This window comes from Heloderma suspectum, chromosome 12 (assembly GCF_057233095.1).
Source record: "Heloderma suspectum isolate Gila_16-S chromosome 12, 16-S_ref, whole genome shotgun sequence".
Classification (NCBI taxonomy): Eukaryota; Metazoa; Chordata; class Lepidosauria; order Squamata; family Helodermatidae; genus Heloderma; species Heloderma suspectum.
This window is the reverse complement of record NC_139469.1, coordinates 12,157,480-12,178,041: the sequence shown is the minus strand read 5'-3', so window position 1 is coordinate 12,178,041 and position 20,562 is coordinate 12,157,480. Positions and strand designations below refer to the sequence as shown.

The 20,562-nt window shown below is 46.1% G+C and overlaps 1 protein-coding gene across 3 annotated transcripts in view; it reads right to left on the bottom strand.

Annotated features, from left to right (window-relative positions):
• The window catches only part of PRKAR1B (protein kinase cAMP-dependent type I regulatory subunit beta), a 158,430-nt gene that overhangs the window by 55,220 nt on the left and 82,648 nt on the right, over positions 1-20,562 (bottom strand). For all 3 annotated transcript variants that reach the window (XM_084818406.1, XM_084818410.1, XM_084818409.1), the window contains exon 7: positions 10,835-10,993. In XM_084818406.1, coding sequence (XP_084674532.1) covers positions 10,835-10,993 — 159 coding nt within the window. The remainder of the gene's footprint in view (positions 1-10,834; positions 10,994-20,562) is intronic.

The window sequence follows — 20,562 nt, the reverse complement described above, 5'->3', positions numbered from 1 at the left end:
CACCACACTGAAGGCTCTTCGCCAGGTGGACTCCGGTCGGGCCATAGGTCCATGTGGAACCACCAGGAGCACGCCCCTTGACGATCTCAGTGATCATGTAGGTTGGAATGAGAGAAGGTGCTCTTTGTGGGGGGGGGGACCCCAAGGGGATTTTTTTTTAAATCCTCAAAAGAGTCCAACGAGGAGTGAAAATGCTCAGTACTGACTGTCTCCTGGAGTAGTGGGAATCAGAAAACAGGGCAGAGGAAGGGAAAGGAGTATTCTGGAAGACAAGATGGCTGGCCTTGGCTGGAATCCAGAATAGGAGCGTGCCATGATGGAACTTTTTGTTGCAGGTCTCACTTGTCATCTCCGTGGCTGACCTCTGAATCAGATGGCAAAAGCAAAGCTGTGAAAGGGAACCAAAAGTGCAGTCAATGGTGGCTATGTGCTCTGGCCTCAGTCTCCTCTCTGGCTCAGAGGGGGAGGGGGAGGCAGCACCCAGGAAACCATTGTCCCCCACTCTAGAACCTTCCAGGCCAGAGGACAAGGTCCTTCATTTTCAGAAAGTCTTTCTCAGATTCCCAGCCATGAGGAGAACATTTCCTTTCATAAGCCCCATTGGTGAAACATCAAACCAGTAGGGCGGCCACTTATGCATTAAAAAGAGAACAAAAGGAGATGCCTAAACTTCTGTAGCCTTGGTTTAAATGAAGGTGCCACAGATGGAACGTGGGCAAAGCAGCTGTTATTTCACCGAGCGATGGGCTCGGTGAGATAAGCATTGCATAAACACACTGTGTGTGCTCCAGGCCGATCTCTGTCGGGCCTGCTGTGACCCTTCTCTGACCTCCCCGTCGGATGAACCTGGCCCCTTCTCCTGGTGGATGCCTGAGGCCTGGAAATGCTAACAACAAAGCCTCGCCAAAACCTGACAGCTCAGCGTGGGACAGTGAACGGAAAACTGGACACCGTACATCCATCCGTGTCCTCCTCCCGCAGCAGCCAGGGTGGAAACGGCAGCTGCTGGCAGGCGCGGATTTGACGGCTGTGGAAAGCCAGGCAGGTGCCGGCCCTGCACAGACGGGCTGGAAGAGGGCCGAGGCGGACGGTGCGCGTGTGTGCTGCTTTTTGAGATAACTGCGGGTGCAGAAGAATTTTAAGAAGCAGTAATCAAGGAGCCAGGCAAGGCTACGGAACCGCAGCCTGGAATAGTTAAGAGAAACTAGACTGGAAGTGGGGAAACAGGAATTCAGTTTGGAGGAAGGAGCAAAGAACAAAAACAAAAAATTAAGGAGAATTTAAAAGCAAAGAAACGTAGGAAACGTGTTGTATACAGCTTGGCTTCTCAGTGCCAGCAGCAGTATGATGCTCTGGAACTCCCAGTCAGGACCAGTGGATAAAGTCCTCTGATATGGATTGACTATGAGGCTATGGGCAAAGTCACTGCCTTGGTTTTTTCCAGCTATAGAATGGGAAGAAAAGTGACCTACTTCACAGGGGGGTTGCGCTATTAAAAAAGAGAGGGCCTTTTCAGTGGTGGTGCCTGAATTGTGGAGGGGCTCATCTGGCGCCTACATTGTGGTCTTTTGAGGGCCAGAGGAAGACCTTTTTATTTTCCCATGCATTTTAGTCCTTTAGCATGGCTGGCTGGGGAATGTTGGGAGTTGTGGGACTTTTTCTATCTAAACATGCACAGGATTGCACCCTTTCTGCATTTTTAGATCTTTGCACTGCTGTTGGGTTCCACCCTGGTTTTTACTTGGGTTTTAAACTTAAGGCTTTTATATTATGTTTTACTATGTTATTGTATTTTATGGTTTTACATTTCTTTTGTGAACAGCCCAGGGAGTTTGGGCTATTGGGTGTTATGGAAATGTAATAATTAAATAAAGGGTTTTTATTGACGAAAAATAATAGCACTACTGAGCTCAGCTCAAGGGGGAGGGTGGAGGGTGGACACGTTGTTTTTGGAATGCCGCTCAGTATTACGGCCTCTGATCTGAAGATGATTCATGAAAAGAATGTAAGACAGTCCTCCTAGACTGTACCATTCCCATGGGGGTGGGGGGGAGAGGTTTGTACGTGGCATATTTAGACGCTCTCACAGAGAAAGCTGACACTCCAGATGGCGTAGTGGATAGATCCGGGAGATGCAGATTCAAATGCCCACTCAGCCATGAAGCACACTGGGGGATCTTAGACCAGTCATTATCTCTCAGCCTAATCTACCTCACAGGGCTGTTGTGATGATGAAATGGTGGGAGCAAGTTCATGTGTGCTGCTTTACACTCCTTAGAGGATAAAAATGTAGTATGAACAAAATGAAGGTTAAGGCAAAATCCTTCTCACTGGTTTGCTAACTTTCTCTGATCAGGGAGTCTTTGATGCAGACGAGCACTTAAACCTGTCACTCTCTTCCTGATCGCCCACTCCCTCCCCACCCCGCAAATCTACAGAGAGGTATTTGGAATGATAGAATCCTGGAAGACTGTGCCATGTGGTTCTAAATTTTTGCACAAAACATCCCCCTACAGAATTTTGACTCATCATGGTAATAATGCAGACTTACATAAATTTAATAGATGAATGAATCAACGTACTAGATAAAAGAACAGCTAATTCATCCATTAAACATTCTTTTCATCTGATGACAACCCTGAAAACTACTCATATTTTTATTAGCAATAATCAAATCATCTTAAAGAGTATACTTCTGAAAACCTATGATGGTGGGGAAAAGAGTATAGAGAAAGTTCGAAACTGAGACGCTTTAAGACTAGATACCAATAAGATGCATTCTAGAAGACTGGATCTGTGGTAGATATGAGGCACAAACATTCAGGAGAAAATGCCAAAAACCGGATTTACAGACTGCAAGCAAATCCAGGGTTTGCAAAGTGATACGGCATCAGGAAAATAAAAGCCAGTGCCATTTCATTTAGTCTTTTGCAAACACACAATCACACAACCAGCCAGGGAGATGACAGCCTCAATCTCTGTGGCTCTGGTGTTACTGCACCTGTGGCCTTGTGTTCCTGTCTGGATGTCTCATTGCCAGAAAGATCCCGACAAACAGAAAGGAGTTCAGAAGTATTGCTAAAATATTCAGCAGTGATTTATGGGGCAGGATAAACATTTAAAGCTCCGTGGCTTTTGGTTACCGTTTTTTTCCCCTCCCCACTCCAGGCAGGACAGGAATCAAGAAAGTTTTGGACAAAGAAAGCAGCCGATGGAAACTCTTTAGAAGATGTTTTTAGATTAGAGGGTGAAATCCCAAAGAGACGGAAGAAGGACAGCTGTGTATTTCTTCACACGGCGCATGGTAAAACTATGGAATTTGGTACCACAAGATGTGGTAATGGCCACCAATTTGGATGGCTTTAAAAGGGGGTTAGACAAATTCCTGGAGGAGAAGGCTATCAATGGCTACTGGTCTATATGCTACCTCCACTATGTGCTACTTATATGCTACCTCCAGTACCTGGCAATGTGCTACCTCCAGTACCAGAAGCAGTGAGCCTATGTACACCAGTTGCTGGGAAACATGGGTGGGAGGGTGCTGTTGCACTCATGCCCTGCTTGTGGGTTTCCCATGAGAAGCTGTTTGGCCACTGTGTGAACAGAATGCTGGACTAGATGGACCCTTGGTCTGATCCAGCCCGATTCTTCTTATGTTCTTATGACCACTGTGTCAGAAGCCACATCGCTAGACGCGACCAAGCCAACTGAAAAGGCTGGGCAAGCCACCTGTCTCGAAGAACTTTTAGCCTGCATTAAATGGGTTTCTGAGGAAAATGGGGGTAGGCTCATTTCCTAAGACATGAAGAACAGACCGACCAGAGCTCTAGCAGATGCACTATCGTGGGGAAACCATTGTCACGCTGCCCGTACATTGTCAAGTGAGAACAGGGGTTGCCAACTGGATTTGCCAGCAGAATATAACCACGGGATGGGCAACTCGTGGCTCTCCAGATGTTTTGGCCTACAACCCCCATCATCCCTCACATAGGGACGATTGGTAGGTCCAAACATCTGGAGGCCCGCATGTGGCCCACCCCTGATATAATGCAAAGAGGGATAGTGCCATTGCTCCTCTAAGAAAGAAAGAAAGAAAGAAAGAAAGAAAGAAAGAAAGAAAGAAAGAAAGAAAGACACACACACACACAGTCATATACAGTCACAGAAGAGCCCTGCTGGATCAGACCAAGGGGCCACCTAGTCCAGCGTTCTGTTCATACAGTGGCCAACCAGATACCTCAGGGAAGCCCACAAGCAGGACATGAGTGCAACAGCACCCTCCTGCCCCAGTCCACCTGCTTCTCCCCTTGGGGTTGCCACTTGCTCACAGCTGATGGAAGCTGAATGAGTTTGTATGCAGAACTGCTTTGGGAGGTGGATGCAGCTATACTTTAGGAACGTAGGAAGCTGCCTTGGACTGAGTCAGGCCCCTGGTCCATCTAGCCCAGTATTGTCGCACTGACAAGCAGAGACTCTCCAGAGTTTCAGGCAGGAGTCTTTCCCAGCCATCCCTGGAGAAGTCGGGGAGCGAACCTGGGACCTTTGTCATACAAAGCATGTGCTCTACCACTGAGCCACAGCCCTTCTGACTTTGCTGCACTGGTAGTAGAGTGGTTGATCTGATGGGGGCTGCTGGTTAGATGGTCCTCCTGCTGTGAATGGCTCTGTGCACCTTTCATCTTTTCAAACCCTCTGGTTTTTTGATTTACATGCAATGAGGCAGCTGCCGACGCTTGGGGCAATGCCTCCCAGCCCTCAAAGTCTGGCCACTCCCTCCAGTAATTTAGAGCAGGCTTCTGGCCCTGTTGACTACAGAGGTCTTTAGAGGTCAACCGTGTTTCTATCGAGCATCTATGGCACTGTTAAAAACAATGTAAAGAACGTATCCAAAAGGCATAAAGCCCCAAATCCATAAATTCATAAAATGGCCACATTCAAACAATTCCAGCCAGCAGACTGGCAGTTTCCAAAAGGTTGTCAGAAGAAATAAGAAATGATCCAATAAGTGAACTCCTTCTCTGGGTGCCAATCCTTGTCTAGCCAAAATGGTACCATCCATGCACCAGAGGGGAAGTATCAGCAAGCTCAGCGGGGACCCCAAGGTACAAACAATATTTTTTTTTGGGGGGGGGGGGAACCCAAGACAGGGGAATCCCCAAAACAGTCCAATGAGAACTGAGCATGCTCAGTAGCCAAAAAATGCAGAATGTCGGATGGAGGGGTCGGATGGAAAACTAATAGGGTGAACAAGAATGGAGTACCCTGGAAGGCATGGAACCCTGAACAGGACTACTCCGCGCTGCAACATTGTGCTGCAGGTTGCACTTGGATTTCTCCACTCCAATAAAGCAGGGCAAATTGCATAAAGGGAAAGGCAAAAAGCCCTCGAAGGGACCATCCTAAAAAGTACATCATAGGTCATGAGGCGGGAATGGCCATGTGTCCTGCTTTACAGAGGACAGACCTCTATTTGACCTCTATCCAGTCCAAGTCTGCTTTAAAGAGAAAGAACCTAAGAAAGGGAGAGCAGAGGCCATGAAGTGTGCACAGCCACAGTTAGTACTTGGATAGTAGGCCGAGAGGCACACAGGTCGCCTGCTTACTGTCTTCCCCACTGTGGCGAGATGTATTGCATTTCTATTTAAATTACAGTTTGTATTTCTAAATTTGCATCGATGCCTAGAAATTAGCATGTTCAGGTTTGATGCAAATCTGTGTCTTGTGTTTTCTCTTTTTTTTCTTTTTTTGCAACACCTAAGTGGCCACTTTCGGTGGGATGGGATAGCTGAATTGGGACAAAAGAGGGGACTGGAGATTGGTTAAAATGGCGCCAAGTCAGACCAAGGGATGAGGTTAAAAATAGGCCTCCAAATGTGTGATAGTACCCAGGGTCAAGTTGGGACACTGTTGTCAGACACCCCTACAGAGCCTGTGGTTCGAAGTCTTGCTGTTAGATATAGTAAAGGTTAAATGAACACATTTTATTTTAAGAGGTGGTTACATTTTATCCTTCCTAATCAGCACATATACAAATGGCTTACAGAGCAATCCTATGCATGTCTGCTCAGAAGTGAGCCCCACTGAGTGAGCCCCATATAGTAGGGGTGCTGAACCGCCGGCCCATAGGGCACCCCAATCTGGCCTGCACTGCCCTTTGGGGTTCCTCCTGGTGGCACGGGAATTGGGATTTGTCTAACCGCAGGGAGGAGCAGGCATTCTTCCCCCCAACACAGGAGAGTCCCACCGCCTCTCAATCCTACTGCTACCTCTGAAGAAAAGGAAAAGAACAAGAAAAAAGGGGGTGGCATCAGGGGGGCAGGGCCACACACCCTGATGTCAACCAGAGTCAATCCAGCCCCCTACCCCAAGTGACTCTGGATTAAGAGTCAATCCAGCCCTCTACCCCAAAAGAGCTCTGCACCCATTCTCTATAAGATTGCAGCCCAAGGCCAGGATCCAAAGGAGGGCTTCCGCCCCCACTGATTATCTTCTGCCTCAACGATTCTGTAGCGCAAGTGGCCCCCACTGCTTGCACACTGGCGATTTAGCACTTCCAGGCAACCCAAAACCAGCAGAAACGCCCGTAAGGGAGCTCCGCTGACCTGTCTCCTTCCAGAAATGAGCGTTTCTGCTCATTTCAGGTCTTCCTCTAGGAAGTGCTAAATCTCCTGGAGTTGGCGGGACCCACTGCTTGGAGAAGGGAATGGGGGGGGCAGAAAAGAATCGGTGGGGGTGCAAGGGATTCTGCCCCTAGTGAAATATGCCCCTGCTATGTGAAACATAGCTGGAGGCAACCTCACCCACCCTCCAGCCTTTCATGGCAGTGAAGAACTTGCAATGAGACCTTGAGCCATCCAATTCAACAATCCAGGGAGGCAGGAACACAGGACTTGAGAGCTGTGAAATGTTAAAAAGATTTATCAGGCTGAATTGCACCGTTCGCTGGCCACATGACGGTATCAAGGGAATTTATCGCCTTCCAAAGCATACTCCAAACCACCCACTCCCCTTGACTTTACTCTCTGTGGTTTCTCACTTTCCCTTTCTGCTCCTCCAATCAACTCTCCTTCTGGCTTGCTAACCTCTCAGAATCTCACTCCCTCACTCATTTCTTCTGCCCATCTCCCTTTCTCACTTCCCACCCCAAGCCCTCCTACATCTGTGCTTCCAGGTGCTGATCGGCTGTTTCTTAGAAAACTCCTCCTTGAATTAAGATGTCGAACCAATGAAGGCTAAGAGAATGGCAGAGCCGGGCTCTGGTGACAAATCAAAAGGCTGATCCTGGCAGGTGTGCAGCTGGCCTAGGGTTCCAGAATGGAGTTCTGCTTAATCCTTATGTAAGCCTGATATTGAATTATGCTTAGAATGTACATTCTTAGTAGAGCACAAAACAGACATAGACACATACTATGCGTACTGATCATGAAACGGCAGTACTTTGGAAGATCCTAGTACTATCCACTGCACACATGCTAAATGGAATTGAGTTTAATTTTTTTGCATCTTCATTTTTCAAAGAATCGCAAAGTTCGACATTTTGGAGTGGATTTTTCAAAAGTTCTCAGGTTCCAAGATGGCCTTTTGAAGTGTTGCTGGCAAAACAGAGATTTAGAAGCATGTTTCTGAAAAGCGTTAAAGGCCTTTCCATGACCGTGCATGCAGTTATGGCAGGAGGCATCAGCAGAGGCGGAAAAACTTTTAGAGGCAGGAAAGAAGCAAGAAACGAAAAAGCAGAGACCAGAAGGAGAAAACATAGGGAGGAGAAAGGGATGGACAGATGTGTCAATTTTGGTGTCTCTGTCAATTTTGGAATCTGTCTATTTCAATTTGTCATTCTTCCAGCCTTAAGCCTGTTCCATTCAATTTCCACATTAGTGTGCAATTTATTTATTTTTTTTAAGCACAAAAATCCACACTGGAACATGAACAAGCAAAGTGAGTTTCGAGGAAGATTTTGGAGAACCTCAAGGAACTAGACCATCTCATGTTTACCCATCCCTAATCTGAAAGGTACCATTTAGCAAAAGGTGCACTGTTGCACTGCTCTGAGGTTTCTGCACTTAAGACAGCGAAAAACAAACAAATGAACAAAAATTCCTGGATTTTGTACAATACCCAACATATGGCCTGCAGAGGAACTAATATTCCATCCATTTAAAATAGCCCTAAGGGTTGCTCAGGACCGTGGGTTTGTTCTCTCCCACTACAGGCGTTAAGTTAGGACAGCACAGCTAGAAAGACTGGGTGGTCACCAATTTCTGCCACTCTGAGTGGCCACTCTGAGTCTGCTTATCTTGTATACATTTGAGCTTTATGCAGAAACATAAGAATATAAGAAGAGCCCTGCTGGATCCGACCAAGGGTTCATCTAGTCCAGCATTCTGTTCAAACAGTGGCCAATCAGCTGCCCACAGGAAACCCACGAGTGCAACAGCACCCTCCCGCCCATGTTCCCCAGCAACAGGTGCACATACGTATACTGCCCCTGATCCTGGAGGTAGCATATAGCCATCAGGACTAGTAGCCATTGATAGCCTTCTCCTCCAGAAATTTGTCTAACCCCCTTTAAAGCCATCCAAAATAGTGGCTGTCTTGTAGTTGCGAATGCCATAGTTTACCTATGCACTGTGTGAAGAAACATGGGGTGGGGGGGGCTATTGTTCCTCATAGCTTTTTGCCATTTTTCTCTCTGAACCGCTGTGTATCTTTCTCTTTCATTTGTCAATTGAGAAGATGTTCCAGGCATTTGACGAAGTGGACTAGTTTATGAAAGCATCTGCTACCATAAATCTATTATTATTTATGACATTATTATTATCCATGACATTGATAGCCCATCTTCCTACCATCACAGAACTCAAAGTGGCATCATACATTTCCAAGTAGCCTCCCATCTAGACACTGGCCAGATCCAGACCTGCGTAGCTTTAGCAAGGTGGCTGCATCCTGTGCCTTCAGACTAGGGTGGCCACATATTCTACTTTAAAGAACAGTCTTCTATTTGAAGGTACTTTGGGCCCTGGCACAATACTCTTCATTGTGTTTGCTACAATGGCCAACACAATGTGGTGTAGTGGTGAGAGTGATGGACTGGGCCTCGGGAGGTGTAGGTTCTAGTCCCCACTTGGCCGTGAAGCTCACTGGGTGACTTTGGGCCAGTCACTGACTCTCAGCCTAACCAACCTCAGAGGGTGGTTCTGAGGATAAAATGGAGGAGGACTACATAAGAGGCTTTAGGTTCCTTACAAGAGGGGAAAAAAGCAGGATATAAATGTAATAAATAGAACAATAGAAAAATAAATAAATAAATAAATAAATAAATATATAAGGGATGTGAAGGCCAGGGGAAAAACCTGGAAAAATGGCAAGAGGGTATTTTAAGGCATTTTTTTCATTTTTCCTCAGGGATTTTTGGAAAATTTGGCAGGGGGGATGTTTTTCCCCAAGTTCTTTTGGTTTTTATCCTGTTATTTTCCCCAAGCCTTCATATCTTTAGCTACACACAGTTACCTCTCTGAAGGTTTAAATTTATTTTCTCTTAGCAGTATTTGGAGATACGCAACCCATTATTTCCCCCCACCCTCTGGCTTCTTGGAGTTTGGCAGACACAATATTATTAAAATATTTGTCAGCTTCAGTTTGAGAGAATAGCACTGATCATTTCTGGGGAAGGACTGACTGAGTAATCTGGATTAGTCACAAATGATGTCCCAATAAGGAAATTTACTTCATATCAGCAGGGCTCGCTTACACGTGGCATCGTGTGTACCCCACAGATGTTTGTACGTGTGTTTTCTCTGACAGACAGCCCTGCAAAGACATTCAAGCCAGGGATAAATGGCTCCTGGATGTATTAGTCAGATAGCCAGTGTGGGAACTAGCTGGGCTCCATCAGAGCAGTTACGGCTGACAAGAAAAAAGTGTTGCACAACATGCTCCTTCTGACTTTTCTAATTAATGGCAAGATATATTTCTCACCAACTGAGTGAGAAAGTGAGTAAGAAAGGAAGAAAAAAAGGGGGCATGAAGGTGAGGACCACTGACTGAACTCTGGTTTAGGAAAGATAATTCACTGACAAAGAACTGAGCATCAGTTTTGGCTGAAAGTCCAGTTAAATAAAGGTGCAATCCTATGTATGTTTAGACTGAAAAAAAAGTCATGGCCAACTGGGGAATGCTGGGAGATGTAGGACTTTTTTTCTGTCTAAACATGCATAGGATTGCTTCCTAAAGAAATAAATGACTGTGGGCACAATCCACCATAATCTATCCTGCAACAAGCCCTATTGAAATGGACCTGCCAGGAATATGGCAAAAAAAAACCTCTGGATTGAAAAAAAAACCTCTGGCCACCCTATTGGGCTGAATTGCCCAGGCCTGGCATTAATACTATAAGCCTACTTCCTGCCTTAGCTTTGGTCAACTGAGCTGTATCTGCTGAGTTTCAGGTCCTAGAATTCCCACCTCTCCCTGCCTTTTCACACCATTCCAGCCTAGATTTGTCCCGGCTCTCTAAGACCCCAGCTGGGTCTTGACCATTTTTCTGCTCACTGCATTTCTGGGGGTGCCTGGAAGCTTCCCATTCCTCATAAAGATAATGTGGGACATGGCATTTTGTTTACAGTGCCTTTCTCTCCCGCAAATCACCTACAAATCTGTGTGTTGCCATTTATTTTACAAATACAGCTGGGACTCTACGGTGCTGAGACCTAACTTTAAAAGCCTTTCACCTTTGTCATGAAATGCGAAAGTGCCATGGAGGTTTATGGCATCATTAATGGAACCAGTTAAACAGCGGCAATCACTTGAGCAAGCAATTAGGTTTTAAACCCACCATTAAAATGCGTCTGTAGCTATCCCTATCAATGCCCCAAAGCTTGAGGTCCGTCTTGGCTTTCACAGTCGCGGCTCTTGGTGTCCCATAGATGAGTGCAAGCTCCCCGAAGCTGCCTCCTTCTCCGATGCTGGTGACCCATTCTCCGTTGACGTATACCTACCAGTTTCAACAAAAGAGAGTATACCAATTTAGCCAGAGCAGCTGAGCTGGGGGAAGGGAGGGTTGTCCTCCTCCAAATACACATGACAAAAAATAGCTTTCTTTCTCATACTACCGTTTCTGGAAGTCAACAGTTCAAAAACAATAGCTGAGCCATTTCCTCACAGAGTCACCCAAAAAAAAAAAGCGGGGGGGGGGGAGATGGAACAACCTGCTTTGCGGACAGAATTTCAAGTCTTCTTGCTTTTCGTACAATGACTGTATTTACTCTTTGAGTTTTCAGCTCCCTGGTGGTTTTCTGGCATCAAAATCCCCCTGCTTTCTAGTGCTTGGTGCACCGTGCACACACAGAACCAAGGGGCAGAACTGTCACCTTTTCTTTCTTTCTTTCTTTTTTTGCCTTTTCATTAACACTGTCAGATTTGAAAGGAAGAGAGGAGATAGCTGCAGTGTGATTTGTAGGAAAACACCATCATTGTCAAACCGAAAAGAAACCCAGCACACAACATGGAAAACATCTCACATAAAGGATGCTTCTCTCCCCCCCACCCCATAAACTTCATTAGTGGAGTTTTAGCCATTTCTAAGACAACTTTCAGACAGCCAACTCTGTACGGTGTGTTTCTACAAGTGGTGATTGGTGAGGGAGCAGGGCCAGTCCTGCCATTGGCAGAGTAAGGCAGCCACCTCAAAGGGTTCTTGGTCAGGAGACAGGTCCGGCCCTGCCATGAGGCAAAGGAAGGCAGCCACCTCAAAGGGTTCTTGTCAGGAGACAAGGCCAGCCCTGCCCTGAGGCAGGCAGGCACCTCAAATGGTTATTCGTCAGAGAGAGAGAGAGAGAGAAAGAAGGAGGTAGGGGAGAAAGAAAAAGAGAAAAGGAGTGGCTTACTCCCTTTTTGGCACCACTGGCCTGTGACCCCCAATAGATTACTCTTGAGGGAATATGACCCATAACAGAAAGAAAAGGTTCCCCACTGCTGTTATATAGGATATCCCAAGCACCCCCCAGAAAACTACATTTCCCAGGGTCACCCAAGAGTGGGAATAACTTAACCCAGTTTATGTCTGCCATCTAGCTATGCCCTAGGTCAACTTTCTCCAATCTGATGCATTCCAAACGTGTTACAGACTGCACTTCCTATCATCCCAACATAAGAAGAGTTAAGCTGAATCAGACCAAAAACCTATTTAGTGCAGCATTCTGTTCCCACAGTGGCCAAACCTTCTGCTCATGTTCCCCAGCATCTTGTATGCAGAGCCTCTGATACACAGTCATTGGCCATGTTGGCTGTGCATGATGGGCACTGTGGTCCAACACATTTGGAGGGCACCAGGTTGGGGACAGCTGCCCTTGGAGAAACTATCCTATCCCTGCTCAGTTCACCAGCGACCAACCGAGAGTGCAAAACAGTGCCACCTGGACATGCTGTAATTCTGCAGTGCTGTGAACTTAAGAACTTATGCTCACTTCCCCAATAAAAATGCCTTTTTCTAGGATCTGTCACATAAAGAAAAATGAGAAAAGAAACCTTACACAAATGACCAATGTGCTCCAAGCGGGAAGCCACTGTACTAAAAGTTTAAAACCTCAATGTTTGGCCAGACTTGACAGTAAATTTTGTCTTCCTGATGATGATACATTGTCCTGTCATCCTGTCCTTTGGCGGAAAGTTCAGCCGTGCTAAGTTTACTCGCAAGTCTGCCTCTCATTTTTATTTTAAAAAAAGGGGGGCGATGGAGAGAAAGAAAGAAACTTTGTCCATTTGGACAAAGGTCTATTTAAAGTCCCAGCTTATTTTAGCCCTCTGGTTTCCTGAGAATGAATGCAAGGGGGGGGGGTGAAAAATTCAGAACAGCCTAAAGCAGTCTTCCCCAAACCTGGAGACCTCTGGCCGCGTTGGACTACAACTCCCATCATCTGCCACCAGGTGAGGGATGATGGGAGTTGTAGTCCAGTGCGTCCAGAGGGCCCCAGGTTGCTGAAAACCGGCCTAAGAGGTACTTTTTCAAAGACGGAAACAAAAGCTTTTCAAATCCCACAGCACCAATTCCCATTCCTGTCCTTAACCTCATTCCTTTCTGTCCACACTGCGGCTGCATTAACAGCTTCTCTTGCAGCCATGGTGTGTACGTATTATATATCTATATCGGCAGGCTAATATGACCACAGCTTGTACATATTTATCAGTGCTGTGATACGACCGAGTATTAAATCACATAAAAACGTGGGAAAACTTCCCCTAACAATCTCTCTTGTAAAGGTCATGGAAATCTACTTATTTTAAAACACAGGCACACACAATACTATGCTGATAATTGAGTTTGTATGGCTTCGGTATCTATGACCTGTTATCCTGTAGAAGTCAGTACAAAATCCAAACATTCCTCTTTCGTTACTTGATCTGCTGACCCCATCTGCACGGTAGCCAAAGAACCCTTTTTTGCTTTCATGTCGTTTGCACAGGAATGCAGAGCTGCAGATACCCAAATACGAAGAGCAAAGGTGCCGGCCAAACCTGCAACTTTCAGAAGATCAAAAGCATCCTGGTCCTCTATTGTTTCCCGTTCCTTTTGATACGAACAACTGCAGTTCCTGTGATGGGCTTCTAAGTGATCCAGGTGAGCTTACTTTGCCCTCCTTCCTTTCTGTAGGACAGGGGTGGACAACTTGTGGCCTTCCAGATGTTTTGGCCTACAGCTCCCATGATCCTCCTGTCATTGGCTGTGCTGGCTAGGGCTGATGGGAATTGTATGCCAAAACAACAGAGGAGGGGCACAGGTTACCCATCCTTGCTTTAGGAGGTTGACTTGATGCTCGACTTAACCATAACGTTGTCCCAACACGCTGCAAACCTGATTCTGGGATAAGTCGGCACAATCAGTAATGCAAACTAAAGGCTCAATCCAGTCCCTTCTGCATGAAGAGTCCAGGGAGCCACAGAGCTCTTCATAGAACATATTGTGATTCCTCTTTCCTCCTCATGCTATTCTCTCAATGGATGCACCTGAGCATTCCTATTAAGCCAAGGCCCGCCCACATTTCATGTATGCGATGTGCCTTGGATTGTATTCTGTGAATGCCAAGGGAGCTGATCATCACCCTTACGTAAATAACTTATTCTAAAGCAGGGGTATCGAACCTCTTTCAACCCAAGGCCTGAATTCCATTTCAGAGAAGCTTTCAGGGGTGCATTCCAGTGGTGGGTGGGGCTGAAAGCCAAAGGGGTGGGACCTGTCAGGAGCGCCCTAGCTGCCTCTTGCAGTCCCCTCCAATAGCCAACTCAGGACACAGACGACAAGGATTCTTTCCAAGGCTTTATTCCTTTATTACTTTATGACTCTTTCAGATACTAATCACTAGCGACTAAGCAAGGAACAGCACTGGGGAAAGATAGCAGAGTAGCCTAAGCTCCAGGTAAGGCAGTTGGTCCCCGTTTGAAGGAGAACCGTGGGAAGACTCTGAACTTATGGGCTATGGGGAGATCCTCCCTCTTTCCCTTGGGTCCTCGGGACGCGACCGTTGTTTTAGCACCAAACAAGTGGAGCACCTCCTTTCGGCGTCCTCCATCTGTCGTCGCTCCCTGCGTCTGCGCCGAGCATCCAGCAAGCCCCCCTCCAGCGCTCTCTCACTGCTAGGGTCACTATCTATCCCAGGAATGCTGGCAGGAGGAATCTCTGCCAGCTGCTGTGCTTGTGAGAGATGAGCGAGCTCCTCTCCCATGGACTCCTATTCTTCCTCAGAATCAGAACTGCTCTGGGGCTCTATGGGCTCAGTTTCCACCCTGACAGGACCAAAGCCAAAGGGGTAGGGCCCAAAAGACCAATATATATATATATATATATGTTTAGATGAAAGCTCGGCCTGCCAATAACTAAGCCTTGGGAGAGGCATTTTGACCTTTCAGAATGGGGGAAAAAAACACCTGATGGAGAGCCAGGACAGATTTGGCTCACGGGCCTGAGGTTCGACACCCCTGTTCTAAAGGCATCTCTGCACCAAGAATTTAGTCTGCTTTCAGATGGAGGGCTGCCAGCACTACCAATCAAAAGACTTTGTGCAGCAATTCTGTCTTTCCCTCCTTAATGTTTTTGTTTGTTTGTTTTCTGGTCTGAAAAAAGAAGGTGGAAGAAGAGGTAGGAAAACATGGTAAGGTTATAAATAGGAAGACGTCCACCAGTAAAATTCCATGACAGTGCAATCCTATGCAAGTTTAGACAGAAAGATGGCCTACAGCTCCCAGCATTCCCCAGCCAGCCATGCTGGCTAGGGAATGCTGGGAGTTGTAGGACATTTTTCTGTCTAAACTTGCATAGGATTGCACCTTGAATGAGGCAGGGCAACTGAACAATAAAAGCTTCATCTGGAAGCCCCCTTAAACTCTGGCAACTTTAGTTTTGCTAAGGGGACTAAGAAACTTGAGTAGAGACTTCTCGGCATCCCTCAACATAATACAATTCCCAGAATTCTTTGGGGGAAGCCATGACTAGTAAAACAGGTACAAAACTGATATAAATCTGTAGTGTAGATATATGCTAAGGCTGCAATCTTACCCACACTTTCCTGGGAGCAAGCCCTACTGAATGCAGTGGGACGTACTTGTGAGTAAATGTGCATAGGCTAGGGCTGCTGGTGTGGAATTTAGGTTTCTTTGATGCAGCATTTGGCATCTCTTAGGTTCTGTTTGTATGTTTGTTTGTTTGTTTGTTTGTATGTGTGTGTGTGTGTATGTATGTTTGTTTCACTGAGTATGCGAAGCCCTGGACACAGCTTGATGGAGCTACTAGTTCAGAAGAAGAAAACTCCTGAGACTGAGACTGTAGAAGGAGATGAAAGTCGAACAGGACATTGACCATAATAACCCTTTTTTAAAATAAATATCTATCCTGAGAATCTATTTTAAAAGCTTGGCTGACAGTGCTTCTTTATGCGGAGAAGAAGGGGGAAAGAGCAAGAATTGTAAAATTAAAGTAACCAACAGGAAGCAGGTTTATATTTGGAAATATGGATTAGGGATTTTTCCCCTTCAAAAATACACACTTTGGAGCAGGTACTTTCAGCATTTTTACTGGAAGCCCGTCATTTACGTTTCACCAGATACATTTGGCCAGGCTTCTCTGGGTACCAATGTGGCCGCCTGACCACTGAAACGGAAAAGCCTTAAGCTGCTCTCCTATCTCATGGACAGATTTTCCGTATTCAGGGTTTGGGGCTGTGAATTAACAAGATGTTTCTTGGCAGCTTGCTGGTCAACTGGAGTTGCAAAGCCACAGAAGCAGACTTCTGATGGAGGAAAACAGGGTTGCTATGAGCTGTGCCCTCATTCCAACCAATGCCTCTGTCTGCATTACAGTCCTTACTGCCTGTTTTCATGGTGATTCAGGACCCCAGAGAGCATGGTCAAGGGATCATCTACAATAAGAGAGGAAGATGTGAGTCTGTCTGTGCCATAACTCCAAGAACGTGGAACCTAGACACCTGAAATTTCTCAAGAAGACTAAGGGGACCCTAGGAGTGTGCACCCCAGGGTTATTTTGTTTTAAACTCATGAATTAATTTAAATGTGTCCATGAGGTTGAAGCCTGCAATAACACCTTCAATCATCGGGGGCAGATTTCCATTAGTGGTACAGTTTAAAGCCAGGGGAGATTAGCGGGCCGAGAAACAGCTATATGGTTTCTCCCTTTCCCGTACCGTGGGCCAGTCCCTGCTCAGAGGAATGGAGCAGACAGACCCCTCCCCCCAGACAGGGCTGGCACAGTGTGTCCAACAGCCATGTACATTTGCTTGAAGGCTTCTCTATATAAAACTACGAGCTATTCCAAGCCATGAAAACTCTGTGTGCTGCTACTGCTAGTGTGCAACGATGATCATCACTGAACTGAATAACTAAAGGCTCATATGAGTCCAGAGAATCCTCCCATAAAAGGGATCTTCCCATTGTGTCTTGGTCTGATTCACTGTTCTGCCCTTCCGTTCTCCCAACTGCCTTCTGCTGGAGGCAGATAATTCTGCCCGTCACTGCATCGAGTATGACTGGAGCATTCATTCACTCTCATTCTAGAGACAACATAGCAGAAATACTTGCCCTCGGAGGTGACTGGCTACTGTCTCTCTGGATGAATCACTACTCTGGGATTTCCCCCTTCCTTCTGATTGGAAGAACATTGATTCATGTACAACCTGACCCAGAGCAGTGATTCATGCATAAGCAGACAGAGTGGGCTCCTCTGAGGATGGCCTAGTCTGACTCTTCCATGCTCTTGCATCCACGTCTCTTGGATACAAAGGTGAAGTTATGCTTCTCATTTTAATTTGGAGAAAGAAAATGTGTGCCTCAGGGCTAAATGGTACACTACATTAAATACGGAGCATACAGCTGATCCTCACTCTTATTTACTTTTGTGTAAGCATGTAGGTCCCTGATTTAGATTGGTTTAAACTTTCCCGCACCAGCACGCTTGGTTTAAACCTTCCCGCACCAGCACGATTGGTTTAAACCTTCCCACACCAGCACGATTGGTTTAAACCTTCTCACACCAGCACGATTGGTTTAAACCTTCCCGCACCAGCATGATTGGTTTAAACCTTCCCACACTAGCACGATTGGTTTAAACCTTCCCACCCAGGCAGTTTTTTCTTCAGATTCTCCACCCCGGGCGCATGGTGTCCAAAAGGTGGGGGGGGGGGACCGCCATTGGCACTAATGAGGTTTCCCCTACCTTTTTAGCCCCTGCAAACACAGAGAGGGGGGATTTAAAGAAAAAAAGCAGCTGGGTGGGAGCCCTACCCACATACGGTGGCCCCAATTCAAATAAGGAGCGCGCACACTTACACAGAAGTAAATAAAAGAGTGAGGATCCGCTGCATGCTATGTATTTAACCCTCAGAGTTAAATACATTTAGCCGTCAAAGACTCACAAAGCTCTACAAGCAAATAGGTGTAAAAGAAGTCTGGAAGTCCACTTCTTCCCTTCAAAGCAGCAAAAGTGGTGCACCTGATCCTAACCTGGTACCCTCCAGATGTTTTGGAGCACAACACCCAGCATTCCTGGTCATTGGCCATGCTTGCTGAGGCTGATGCGTGTTGAAGTCCAGAACATCTGGAGGGCATGAAGTTGGGGATGGGGATGTCTGTCACTGGGAAATCCAGCCCTTTTCAGACTCGCCGGAGTTCCACAGTGTGCCCGATTCAACTTGCATTTGCGAGCTGAGTCGTGGTTTTTTCCCCGAAATCCAGGAACATTTTCCGTATTATTATTTTATTTGCAGAAATAGACATTTGCTCAATTTTTGGCACAAATTACGCAAATGTTTCTGCAAATTAAAAAAACAAATGCAGAAAATCTGCTAGCTGGCCCAACGCACTGCGGACTGAGTCAGGCTAGCTAGTGGAAGATAAGCTGAAGTCCGGGGGGGGGGGGAGCCGATGGAAGCTCGTTGAGCTCCACCCCCCAGCCAGGTTCCTCTGACATCCCTAGCTGAGGAAGACCAGGGGTGTGATCTTGAAGTGGGCACCCAGGAGCTTTCAATCTAAAAGATACAGAAGAGGCAATATAGAGAGGAGAGGTAGACGGAGGCAAGGGTGAACAGAGGAGGAATGTACATTCAAGTCCAAACAATACAGAGTCTCGTGGCACCTTAGGAACAGAGGCAACTGCCTTATACTGGATCGGACCTTTGGTCCATCTAGCCCAGTATTGTTGGACACTGACTGGCGATGGCTCTCCAGAGTTTCAGGCAGGAGTCTTTCCTGCCCTACCTGGAGATGCTGGGGATCAAACCGGGGACCATCTGCATGCCAAGCAGGTGCTCTACCACTTAGCCCCGGGCTTCCCTTTCCCCTTAAGAGCTAACAAATTTATTATGGCATAACCTTTTGTGGACTAGAGTCATTCATTCATTAATTCATTCCATTACTATAGTGCCCAATAGCTAAAGCTCTCTGGGCCATTCACAGCATGATAAAATATAATGTAAAACCTTTAACATGCAAAAATCTGATCAAGTGTCATCCTCAGTTGGCACATTGGTATAGATATAGATATACATATTGACCTTTAAAGCCCTAAACGGCCTGGGACCAGAGTATCTAAAGGCACGTCTTCTCCTGTATGTATCTGCTCAGATCTTTAGGTCATTTGCAGAAGCCCTCCTTGGGTGCCCCCACCAAAGGAAGCTAGGTGGATGTCTACAAGAGAGAGGGCCTTCTCTGTGGTGGCACCTCACTTATGGAATAAACTCCCCAAAGAGGTTCACCTGGCATCGACATTGTTATCTTTTCGGCACCAGGCAAAGACCGTTCTTTTCTCCCAGGCATTTTAGAGACCTAGTTCTAGGTTCTCATGGCTGTTCTAGCGATTCCTGTGCTGTTTACTGTTTTGCATTATATTGTATTTTATTCTTTTAAATATTTGTATTGCATTCTATATTGTTAACTGTATTTTAAAATGGCATTTTAGTTTTTTAACTGGTTGTAATCCACCCAGGGAACACTAGTTATTGGGCAGATTAGAAATGTACTAAATATACATACACACACACATAGAAAGACATACATACATGCACACACGTATGCATGCACACACTCTCACAGAAGAGGAGAGAAGAAACAGTGTGAACAGCGAGAGACGAAAATGCCATGCCAAAAATACAGAGTGCAACCATTGCATTAAAGCTTAAATGTATGCCAGATAAGCACGTTCAAGTCAATTATACTTATTGAGGCTCAGTTTCAATAGGTGAACACCATGGGATTGTGGCACAGGCTTTGCAGAAAAGTGTGGGTGTTTTGAGGAGGGATTAAGGATCTGAAGGAGGGACTAGTCAGGGCAGAATAAATTACGCAGCAACAAGCAAATATATGCAACATTTCTTCACTTCCACAGTTTGACTTTCCTTGACACAGTAGTTGGGAGTGCCTTGGTGCTGAACCCTGTATTTTAGTACAGAATCCAGACTCAGCCTTGCTCATGCCGTGACAAGTGAGTTAGCTGCCAAGGTGCCACTAGCTTTAAAGATATAATAAACGTTACCACACTCCTATAAACAACCCCGCACTTGTGATCTTGTTAAGTTTTCTTGCTCGATGTGGCAGGGTTTGCTGCTGAACCGTGATACCTTTCTTGATAGCAGCTGTGAGTCACACGGGTGTCCTGAGGAGTGAGTGACTTCTGGAGCGTGAGGTTTTGAATTCCCAACAATGCCAATTAGACCGTCCCCTGACACAAACAAGGGCTTTAAAAAAAGAAGATGCCTTTAACTAAAATAACTGCCAGGCGCTGCTGGGCGGCTTAAAATACATCGCTGGCTTCTCAAAATAGAATCGGGATGGGGAAGGTCCCACTAGATCGAATTATCTAAGCCTCTTGGTCCGGAGATTAGGCTGTTCCTAAAGAACCCTCAAAAGGATCTATCTGCTCTCCGGTCTTTTCTTTACAATCTTTTTCTTAAATAGATTGCAGATGATGGTTCTCAACTTTGCTCATGTAACATAAAGTGTATGCAATTGTTGTTCTTTCAACACTGCTATGAGCATATATTTTTGTTTACATGTGCATTTTCCTTT